The 12468-nt window shown below is 38.2% G+C and overlaps 1 protein-coding gene across 7 annotated transcripts in view; it reads right to left on the bottom strand.

Moving 5' to 3' along the window:
- Window positions 1-12468, bottom strand: part of rad17 (RAD17 checkpoint clamp loader component) — a 46472-nt gene that overhangs the window by 22961 nt on the left and 11043 nt on the right. For all 7 annotated transcript variants that reach the window (XR_004341093.1, XR_004341094.1, XM_032577527.1 and 4 more), the window contains exons 4-6: window positions 11123-11197; window positions 7150-7288; window positions 5537-5673 (exon numbers count right to left, since the gene is read on the bottom strand). Coding sequence is in view for 5 of the 7 variants with exons in the window: in XM_032577527.1 (XP_032433418.1) it covers window positions 5537-5673; window positions 7150-7288; window positions 11123-11197 (351 nt within the window). In the remaining 2 variants the exon portion in view is untranslated. The remainder of the gene's footprint in view (window positions 1-5536; window positions 5674-7149; window positions 7289-11122; window positions 11198-12468) is intronic.

Below are 12468 nucleotides of genomic sequence, written 5' to 3'. Positions count from 1 at the left end.
TCTTTTTGTAAAAAGAATATTAATTATAAGATGATAGAAACAATGTCAACTGTCATGGATAACATTTTTGAATGTGTGACTATAAAAATACTCATGGAAAAAAAGAATATCTTTGAGTTGCATTTTTAGACATAACTGATTGTTTACCAGTGTTTACAGTCTATGACTGTAACTGCAAAAAACAGATCAAAACATCAGATCACAGTACTGATGGGTTAAGTCAAAAGATTGATTGAAGGTCCTAGAAGCTGATTTACTGACATATGACTGGGGATTAATTTATAGAACTATATAAATTCAGCATATGAAGAATTTTTAAGAATATTTAGATTATTATATGATAAAAACTGTCCAGTTAAGGAACACAAGAGGAAAAGCAGGCAAAAAATGAGCAGTAGATTACAAAAGGAAACAAAATGCATGCAAAAACATAAACTTTTTATGGAATTTATAAAACACAGAACTACTGAATCAGAAAATAAATATAAAAAGATAAAAATACGTTAACTAATATTATAAAGTCATGTAAAAAGGAATATTATTATAAATTATTGGATAGTAAATAATACTAAGGCAACATGGAATATTTTGAATAGTGTTATCAGGAAAACTTCCAACAGTAACAATTATCCGCAGTATTTTTTAGATAATGACCAGAATATTACCAATATAAAGAATGTTGTAAATAAATTCAATAGTAATTTTGTGAATATGGGACCTCACTTAGCAGAAAAAACACCTGAGATAAAAACAGCCACTCATCTAAATTATGTTGAGAATAATACAAGTTCAATTCATCTTAACTCCATACAACAAAATCACTGATATTATGAATAAATATAAAAGTAAAGCATCCACTGACAGTGATGATCTAGACATGAAAACAACTAAAAGGGTAGTTGAGGGGATCTCTAAACCATTAACTTACATTTGTAATTTATTATTCCAAACGGGACAATTTCCCAACAAAATGAAAATAGCAAAGATTAAACCAATGTATAAAACTGGCAATAATCACCTCTTCACAAATTAAGGGCCTGTTTCTCTTCTCCCTCAATTCTCTAAAATTCTAGAAAAACTTTTTAAGAGACTAAAAATAGACAAACATGCATGACTCAACAGTGATCAATACGGATTCAGAGCAAATCGGTCAACATCACTAATTGTAACTGACTTAATAAAATACATTACCAATACAACAGATAGTAAGAAATTAGCTTTAGGGGTATTCATAGATCTAAAGAAAGCTTTTGATACAATAAATTAAGAAATTAGAACATTATGGAATTCGGGGAGTAATTTTGAACTGGATGTGGATTTACAGTATTTAAAGAGCAGAAAACAATTTGTGAAGATTGGAGATATTGAATCTGATTGTCTGGAGATTGTGTGTGGGGAACCTCAAGGGTCAGAACTGGGACCAGTTTGATTTAATTTGTATATAAATGACATAAGCAAAGTGGGGTGGGGGGAGCCCCCGCCCCTTTAATACTTGATGTCCCCATTGCCCTTTTTGAGTTTTTTTCTTTCTTAATTTTCTTATTTATTTATCTAAATAAATAGATAGGCAGGAAGCCTGCTTGTGCACCTCAACAGTAATATTTAGCTAAATATAACAATTTAGCAAAATAAATCAGTCTGGCTGCTTTCAGTCTAAAAATGACTAAGGATTCTCAGTTTCTCTGGCTCCATGTTGTTCAGACACCGGGGCCATGGTGAGGAGAAGGGGGCAGAACTGCGCCCTCTAACTATCAAATTATGGGCAAGAACTTTTTTTTAAAAAATACATAGACTTGCTTGTGAATAAAACCGTAGGTCTGGTGTGGAAGTTAGAAAAACCGTTTCTATTTATTTTTGTAATTGTCCTTGTAATAGCTGGAAAGCCCCCTCCAATCCCCCCAACACAGATGATTTAGCTGCAGAGAAAACTTCTGACTTTAATTTTATCAGGCTGCCCCAGTGCTGGACTAAATGCCCAGTTCGCTGCAGGCAGCCTGAGTCGGTCCCATCGCTGTGGGTCAGAATCAGATATCCTGATATAGAGAAACGGTACTGTGTCTGTCACCACAACGCACCTCAAAGCCCCGGTACCGCCAGCTCGCTGTTCGCTCTCTGCTTCACCTTAACATTACTACCAGGCGGTTCACACCCCTGCTGACGGGTTCTGGCCTGGAGGTGAGCGGTTGTGAATAGCCTAACCCTACCCTAACCCTAAACTGCTAATGCAAAGATTTGGCTCATAGCATTTGGAGCTCACAAAATATCACACAAACATCAGCAAAACTACTGCACCAACTATTTGGACTGCAGCGAAAGCCAAACATCCCACAATGAAATAAATCAAGATGTCCCAAAAGCATCGGGGGACTGGCATAGGGCTTTCCGGGAGACTCCACGTAGATTCCTGCTGTGATATATTTGTGCAGCTCACACACAAAAATTACACCATATTGTAGCCATGGCAACACAACAATCAAACTGTAAAGATGATTCTTTGCACTTTTACAAACTTCCTAATTAAATCCTAAATGTACTATTTTTTTCTCAGCTGAATGCATTAAATAAAATATTAACCAATGGCTGCAGCAGGTGTTATCTGCCCTCCCTCTGGAAAAGATTACATATGTATTAAAGGGCAAACAGGATTTGTTTGAGTTCATCTGGAATCCCTTCATTATGTATATCCCTTGACCTGAACGTCTCGGATGGCAGTACAAGTGACTGAAGAACATGTTAACTGCAGTTCCCAAAGACAATTCTATCAGAGGACATACACTGTTGAATTTAATATCTCAATATAAAGATGATTTGTGGATTATGTGATGGGTTGCATTAGAACCAGGCTTGTGAGAGGCATTTTGTTGTTTTTTTGTTTGTATTTTATTTTTGACTTGTACAGTACTACTATTACTACTACTGCTGTCATACTTTGCAAAATGTTCAAGCTGTTTCTCTAAACTGCTAGTCTAAACTGCTAAAATTCCAATAAAGATATTTTGGGAAACAAACCCAACAAAACTACAGTCTCAGATCAACACAGCCCTCCAGCTCCGTCAGCAGCAGAAAGAGCAAGATTATACCTATTGGGGAAAACATAGACTACATTTGCTTTGCATTGTCCTGACATGATTACAATGATAGTATGATCTGATTAAATATTACATTCTTGATTAGCATAGGTTGTTGCTATGTTGTACAATGTTTTAAAATCTTGTTCAATGTACCCCTTTTTAACTTTGAGCCCCTGCCCCTCCAAAGGTCTCTGCACGGCCCTGTATTAAACATTTACAGAACAAACTAAGTAGTAGCATATTAGTCTTGGCTAAAGCAACACATATTCTGAATAATAAATCACTTCATATTCTATATAGCGCTCTGATTTTGCCATATTTAACATATTGTTCAGAAGTGTGGGGAATTAATTACAAAAGCTCTTTATAACCACTAAGTATCCTACAGCAATCAGCCATTGGAATCCTCCATAATGTTGGTTATTATGAGCACACAAACCTATTATTCTTAAAATCTAGAATTCTTAAATTTGAAGGTCTGGTGGAATTTAAAATTGCTCAAATTATGTTTAAGACATCAAATAAACTGCTACCTGAGAACATACAGAGCATATTTTTTGAAAGAGAAGTAGGATATAACTTAAGGGCTTACTCAAACGTAATTAGCCATAATATACGCACAACAAGAAACAGATTTTGTATTTAAATTCATGGTGTAAAATTATGGAGTAAGTTAAGTGAGTTAAAGCAAAGTCAAAATTTAATAGAATTTAAAAGGAAACATAAGGAGATCAATCTCAAGATATAGAAATATGGGTGAGAAACAGCACCATTGTGTATATGTAAATTGAGGCTAACGCATATGAGTGAGTGTGTATGGATGTACTTAAGATATATGTAAACCCAGATACAATAGAAAATTAATTAACTTATGTTTATTTTTTATTTTATTTAATAATGAGGGTCCAATTTGAAAATATTGCACGAGTTTTGGGGGTAGAAAAAATAAAATAAGATCCTAATGTAGCTACCTAGCAAGGTGAACCGTCAGACAAGTCTTCTGCATGTTGGTGTGCTTGCTAAAGCCTAGGTCATGTGGCACCATTTAAAAAATGTTGCCCCGATATTCCCCTTACGACAACGTGGATTTTCCTTAAAAGCATTAAGTGGAAACCCAGAACCTCTAGCAATTCACAATACAGGTGACCAATTACTGGACCAAATTTCATTCCAAAAAAAAATTAAGCATAGACATTTTAGAAAGGTATTCCAAATGTGCCATTTTTGGACATTTTGGCACCATGAGAGCAATTACAATTTTCTCTCTCTTTTTCTTATTTATTTACTTTTTTTCCCCCAACCTATATCTTGCTGTAAATATTATTTGCAATTAATAACAGTGATTTTTTAAACAATATAAGAGTGAATTACTACTAAAAAGCACAGTCCTGGGCACTCTGGTTATAAAAGCATTGAGTCGGAAAACCAAACCTACAGGGCAGATTTTCTGCAGCCCATTGGTTGATTTGGATGATTGACATATCTAACAGCCAATAGAATTAGGGGGATTACAAAATCCCATAGCAACATCATTCATTGCTCCAGCTGTGCGCTAACAAAAGAAGTGTTTGAGTATATAGGCGGTATCCATGATGACAGAAAAGTTGAAAATAGTGAGAAATCACATCAGTGTGACACAAGGACAATAGATTACAGTACCAGAGTGGAAATATTTACTCTAATATGGATTATGACCTCGACACAAAAAAGGTAGGACTGAATTTATGTTTTTAGCTTTGTGAAATTAGCTACAAAATTAGCTGGTTTTTTGTCTTTGGCTGGTGGTTCAGTGAGTTTTGCACATAGCATGGTGATTCTGGTATTGTTGGAAACAGCAGAGTCTGGGTGTGAGTCATTAGCATCTATTTAGCGCCTAATTATATTTTAAAAAAATAAAAAATGCTTAGTATTGAGCTGGGTGTTAAGGTAGAAAATTTTGTTATCATTTAGATGAGCTTTTGCTCTTTACATAGATATGCAATATGCCTATATTGATTATTGTATAGCATATGCTTAGATTGGTCTTGTTAGCAGAAGTGCTGCAGGACCCAATATTGGGTCTGTTAATTAGTATATACGTAAAACCATGACACACAGTATTTCAATATTCTTAAACTTTTTTAGGGGAAACACTGTGTTCTTATTTATTAATATTGATACTCATCTTTTGCTTGACAGAAATGACGAGTAACAGACTTGTCCCACCCATCCTCTTTTAAGCTTTGTGTGCTTTAGATTGGAAAGTGTAATAAGTGTTTCAATTTCCCAATTACTGCTGATCTGAAATTGAGAAAACAAAACCCACTAAAGAATTTTAACTTTATAGAATGCTTATTTTACTTTGAAATTATTGTCATTGTTAAAGTTTGCCTAACACCTACTTTCAAAATCTCGCACTGTGTCAAAGAATACTAAAAAAATGTAGAAACAGACAACCTGAAGCAAGTTGAAGATACTGTACATACCTCCACCAGGATGAGCTTTTTCTCTGCAGCACCTCTTTCACCTTTCATTTTCAGGCATTTGTACTTGTTAACTCTCAGAAGAAACTCCTGAAATTGTGCCAACTGAGAGCTGCAAGACAAGCCTTGTGATCTCCATTCTGCAGGAGAAAGATAAACTGTTCTTAGAACCAGCATCACAGTACAAAGCAAAAGCATGCTACCATGGATATTATTTAGAATTAGCATCCATACACGCAAGAAATCAAACTCCTTCATATATTCTGAAAGCCTTGCACAAAGACTACTGAAAACTACTGAAAAGATTTGCTTTTCATATAACCTACTGAAAGGCAAATCAGTAGGTTATACAGATTTGCAAAGTAGTGAAAATGGTTCATATTCACTGCTGAAAAGCTCTACCTTTCATATGCACTAGTGAAAACTTTTCATACAAAGTAGTGAAAACCTTTTATCTACTGCCATATTTTCAGGTGGTGGCTCTGAGGCTTTGGGAAAATCTACTGAAACCATTTTGTGAAGCGGGTACTCCGAGTCTTTTCGAAATCTTTTTAGACTAGTCTGGTGTGTTAGATGCTCATGATCGAAACTAGTTATGAGAGATGAAAAACTCCTAACAAAGGGAAAGTGTCCCCTCCAGCTTTTGAGCCGTTTGAAAGCTAGCGAGCTTTCAAACAGCTCAAAAGCTGGAGGAAAAGGGCAGGGTTTGGTCCATCAGGGTTTGGTCCATCAGGGTTTGGTTCATCAGGGTTTGGTCCATCAGGGTTTGGTCCATCAGGGTTTGGTCCATCAGGGTTTGGTCCATCAGGGTTTGGTTCATCAGGGTTTGGTCCATCAGGGTTTGGTCCATCAGGGTTTGGTCCATCAGGGTTTCCCAAAATGTATTATAAGCCAGACTGTACTTGCCCCCACCCCGCAGGGCTAAAAATAATTTTTTCTTTGTTTTTATATAAGCTGGATTACAAGTGTCCTTGTTGTGTTGAGCATTTTGCTGGCAGAGAAGAATCATTCCCAAAAGACGGGTTCATACTCTGTGTGCTTTTTTTAAAGACCACCTTGATATACTAGCATTGTCTAATCTGCAAGCCACCAATGTGTGGATTAAAATATCAGCACTTGCTTCATAAATATTATGTAAAAGGATTAATGCATAAATACTGCAGTCATTCAGAATGCCATATTTATTAAATAAACCATCCGTGCTTCATTGAAAAACATCCACTACAAGGAGCTGTTATTCAATAAAGTATTAATAGTATTGAACATTGAAAGTATTGAACAAAAAATCAAGTGGCTGCAGAGACAAAGAGCCATAGCAGAACCAAAGCATGGCACTCAGAACAAAGTCATCAGTCAGAAAAATGTGTAAGTTAGATACAGTAGTTAAGAACATATTTATTTATACCTCTGGCAGAGATTTAAAAAAATAAATATATAAAATGATATAAAATGGTGTAAGAGAAATATTTTTTTTAAAAATATCTAATTGTTAAGACTTATTTCATTGTTTTCTTTTAAAGAGAGAAATGACTAAGCCCTTCTCAATAGACAAAATCATATTAACAGTAGAGCAATCAAACCCTTATTAATCTCAAAACTGTGTGCTTATTCCTCACCAGACAAACTGCTCAAGTACGGTTCTGCACTTGCAGGGTTAGTCCATTCCTGAACTCTGACACCTAACTTTGTAGACAGAACTTGAACCGTCGCAGTTTTTCCAGAGCCCGATGGTCCTGTCAGTATCAAAATACCACCCTGGAACACAAAAAATAGTAATATTTATATAAATGCACAAACCTTCCAACTAAATTGTAGTATTCTCCATAAACATCTGTATGTTTATTATTGTGAATCCCAAGTGTGAAAATTTAAAAGAAGCAAGCCACTACAAGCTTTTGCTCCTGAAGGAAGCTGAAGGCCCAGAGGTTAGCCCTCTGTCCGATATGAAGGAAGATGTCCCAAAGTGTATTAAAAGCATGGCGGGTCATCAGGCTTTACTTGCACCCCCGCCAGGCTAGGTGTTCAGAATTGTTCCTGAAATATGGGTCTTTTACTTGATGTACTGAACAGGGCACGAAGTCAGGAGAGCACACCAATCACACCATCAGCATCTCTACGCGTTAATTGCCTAGTGCACTGCCACGGCTGAGTCTCTGAAGTTTACCTCGGCACGCACCTCCTGTCACTCAAACTGGACACATAGCTCATCTGTATTGGCATTTATATCGAACCCCTGTGGGGACTCATGTTTTTTTGGGAGAATTCTTAATCAAAGTATAAGTTAAGTTTAAAAGCCACAGTGTTTGCTCTGCTTGTAAAGCTCAATGTGAACCTGTTGAATCCACTGAGCTGAGTGCTGTGTGTGTCCTACCTTTTCTCTTACAGGGTGAGTCAGTCAGAAGTACTGTAGCTCCAGCTGCAGGTCATCAGACTAACCAGGATTCCTGTGGCAGATTCAACTGCATCCTCTGTCAGCTGAAGGAGGAACAGCTCATCCTGCTCTCTCTAGTCCTTACTAATAACTTTGCCTATGAGTTATTTTAAAGTCACAGTTTTCATAATTATAATTACATTGTCGACATCATAACTGGATTACTTCCAACTGAAGGACTATGGGATTTTTTTACTTTGAACTTTAACTCTACTTTTTCCACTTCCAAGCTGAATCAGGGGAAGATGCCTCTGGCCGACCCTGGGGACATTAGCTCCAATCTGCAGAGGTCAACCCAGGTTCAACTCTACAAATGACTCAAAACAATGACCAGATCAGTATTATATGACAACTTCAGTCAATAGAAATGAAGATTCAACAGCTGGAGGTGAACTTTTACATAAATCCTGCCTGTGAAAGTAAAGCAACTCTTCCTCAAATCAACGGTGAGGTCATGAGCCTTGCACCAAATAGCTCACCGTGGAACTCTCTGGGAACTAAGCCAGAAAGAAGTCTCCCATTTGAAGGCGACTAACAGGGAGAACCTCTCACCTAGACGAATCAGCTGCGAGCCAAAACCCACATTCAACTTCAACACCTGCTCCACTAAAGAAAAATAAACAAGCAGCTGGAACCAAAACGGCTCCACCGACCCACTTCCAAGGACAAAGTGACAGCACAAGCCTCAACACATTCTGACTCCGTGGGAATCCCACTGAAAAACAGATTTTCTGCAATTCAGCAGGAACCTCTCTGGGAAATCTTGCCGTCAAACAACAACAGGTATGGAGCAAGATCAATACATCAACCCCCCAAAGCGACTACCAGGAAAACAAAAGGTATGCCAAAAGTGCTCATTGTCAGAGATGAGACAGTAAATGGAATCAGTCATTTTTGCAATGCCAAGAAAACAAGAGTGATGTCCTTTAACAAAAAAACACACTCTCTCACCACTGATCAAATGGATATTGAAACTCTAGTTGCACATGTTGGTGCTAATAATCTGGCAAAGCTAAGATTAGAGATTCTGAAAAAGGACTTTAGCACTCTTCTGAACACTATTGGAAATCTAAAAATGAAGTTATTTCTCACTGGTCAGATTCCATCAACTCGATGGGGAGACGAAAAATACTTCAGATTGCCACAAATGGCTGATTAAAACCTGCTCTGCAAGCTCAGTGACCTTCATTGATAACCTCTGGATGTATTGGCAGCGCTATCACCTTCTTGGAAGAGGCGGACGCAATCTTAATAAACATGGGATAAAGCTACTCACTGGAAACCTTTTTCATTTTATCAACAAGAACAACGTGATCCTGCAGAAGAACTGGCTCAAGGACGTCTGATTAGGATGCAACCCTCCGCATATCAGGAACAAATTATTCCAAAAAACTGACAAAACATCAACTGGAGTCAGATCAAATGGTCTGTCCCCTCTTCCGCCTTCCCGCTACTTCAATGAAGTCACAAGACACCTCTGAAGAAATGTCTTCTCAGGACCTGAGCTTCTCAAATTTAGAGATGGAATGAACCAACAAGTTCTTCTCAGTACTTGTATTCTTAGTGCTCACACAGCAGACTTTAGTTCATTTAAGCCACCTGGCTCTGACTCCCCAGAGGATCCACCACTCTGCGTTTCTAAGGTCTGAAACCCAGACATTTTGTCCCAAACACTTGTTTTCCTCCAGAATGTGTCTGGCCCCCACAGGCATTGCAAAAGAGGACAGTACCTGTCTGAATCACTAAAAAGAAATACAAAAAACAGAAATACAAAATACAGCTGTCTCAATTCAAACCTCAGTCTCATCTCCTGTCTAAAGCAACTGGAAATTCAGGAGCTATCTGCCACCGAGTCACTTAAATTGGCTCTTTTAAACATAAGATTATTATCAGCTAAAGGTCTATTAGTAAATGACTTTATCACTGAGTATAACACTGATGTTATGTTTCTGACAAAAATAATTATAAAATAATTAAATAATAATAATTGTGGGAGATTTCAACATCCATGTTGACAATACATTAAAGATCTGCTGTTGTTGTATCAACCTTCCAGACATCTCAGGTCTTCCAGAACCAAACATGGAGAAGCAGCATTCAGCTTCTATGCACCACAAATCTGGAACAAACTTCCAGAAAACTGCTAAACAGCTGAAACACTGACTTCCTTTAAATCTAGACTAAAAACCCACCTGTTTAGAGTTGCTTTTCAAACATAATCAATGAAACAATCAATAATCTGTTGTGTAATGATGGCATTTGACAAAATGTAACATTTCAATATTTGACTGTGTGTTCTATGATTTTGTATTTTTATGATGTAAAGCACTTTGAAATGTCTTGATGCTGAAATATGCTATACAAAAGAATTTTACTGATTGATTGATTGTGTGATTCCTCTTTCCTGTTGTGTACTCAAAATCCTTGTTCTCGGCCCAATATCTCTCAGAACCAATGCTGGTTCTCCCTGGTCTTGTTTTACCAAAGTCATTCCCCGACCCTCCTGGCTCGTCTTGATCTACCCTCCTTCGCTCCCTGCTCACTATCCTGATTCTTCTGCTCCGGATCCTTAACAACCTGCTCACCAGCCTGCCGCCCTCCACTCTCACTCATGCATGAAGACATCATTCAGAGAACACCATCCTCATATCGCTCCCCCGCTTGCAGTCTTGGTCTGAGGGGATAGAAGACCCTCCTTGGATTTTCCTCATCTTGGCCAACAGTAAGATCCACCTCCCTTGCGCCCACTTATTGATTTCCCATCCAGTCGCCTTATTTATTCACTCACCTTTTACTCCATCAGTGCAAACACTTTCTGGTCCTCATCTCCTACCATCATTTGTCCTGTCTGTTCCTGCTGCTGCAAATAAACTTCTTACTTATTTTAACCGTATCCGAGTTTGAAATTGTCGAATGCATCAGAGCCTGATATAACAAATATGACACAACCGCAAATACAACCTGCAGTTGCGCTTTCAGAGGTGTGTGTTGAGCCTTTCATGAGAATGAGATATCTTTGAATTACAAAGAATTACCTGTGGCGTTTGCGTTTACATCTCTCACACACTACCCAGTGCATGGCTCTGTGTCTGTGCTGCAGCTGATAAACATATATTCACTATCTTGTTATCCCTAATATTACATATCATTTTAGTTACCTTGGTTGCTTTTGTGTGGGTTCTCATCCATTTCTCAACTTCCTCAGTCTTCTTTTTGTGGACAGCAAGTTCACCCTGTACAAAGACAAAGCTATGTTATATGAGAGACATTTAATTTCTCATTTATGATGTTTGTGCTGAATTATTCCAGAAGCATACTGAATATAATCTCATAAATACACTATACATGTTAATAGTTCAGCAATGCAATAAAGGATAGAAATATCCCTTTTAGTTTTCTAATAATTACTTTCTTTTAATTTTAGATTTTTGGCAGTATTTCTACTGGGCCGATGGGCAGGCCCATCGGCCCAGTAGAAAGCTAGGAAGCCACCGATAACAACTCTCTTTCTGGCTGATGTCCACTCACTGGATAACAAAGTGGATTTGTTACATCTGAGGCTGGCTAAGTGTTTTCACAGAGATGAAGAACTCTGTGAAAACACAGGGTTTTTTTTGCTGTTCTTTGCTTAAGAGAAAAGAACATCTGTTTTTTATTGTTTGTCTTTGGCATGTTGTTGTTTAACATGCCAAATCAATGGTCTTCAGTTATTCCGAGCTCTGAGAAATTATGACAGTGAAATGTCGACCGTACTATCAGTGGAGCTTCCTGCAGTGTTTGTCACCATTGTTTACATCCCGCAGGGTGCTCACGCTAACGAAGCATCAAAGGAGATGTTTGACACTATTAGCTCACTGCAGATAAAAGACTCAGAAGGGTTTTATGTGGTTGCGGGAAACTTTATTAATGTGAAACTGACTGACATTCTGCTCAGTTTTTACCAACATGTCTCCTTTCCCCACATGGGGAGACAACACTCTGGACTGTGTGCTCACTAACATCATGGTGCATACAAAGATCTTCCTCGCCCTCATCTTGGCCTCTCCGACCACATCAGAGAGGCCTAGATGGGGTCTCTCAAGCAGCAGGCAACTGGCACCATCCTGCTGGTGCCAACATATCATCCGCTGATGTGACGGATTAGGCCAACTAAGAAGACAGTTACTGTGTGGCCCAGGGATGCAGCCTGTGTGCTCCAGAGTTGTTTTCAGTGGAGAACAGAATACACTTCCTCTGTCCTGGGCTTCATCTCTAAGTATGCTGATGATGTCACCACTACCAAGACGGTAAACCATTACCCGAACCAGAAACCCTGGCTGAATGCTGAGGTGAGAGCTCTGCTGAAAGTTAGTTATGAAGCGTTCAGGACAGGTAAGGCATCAGCACTCTGGGACATGAGGACAGAACTGACTGCAGGCATTCTGAGGGCCAAAGTCACACACCAACCAAAAGCATTTCTATCGGTAGTCATGAGGTGCTTCAATAGGCTAGTCATGGCCCACAT

This window comes from Xiphophorus hellerii, chromosome 12 (assembly GCF_003331165.1).
Source record: "Xiphophorus hellerii strain 12219 chromosome 12, Xiphophorus_hellerii-4.1, whole genome shotgun sequence".
NCBI classification, from domain to species: domain Eukaryota; kingdom Metazoa; phylum Chordata; class Actinopteri; order Cyprinodontiformes; family Poeciliidae; genus Xiphophorus; species Xiphophorus hellerii.
This window is presented reverse-complemented; position numbering and strand designations above follow the sequence as displayed.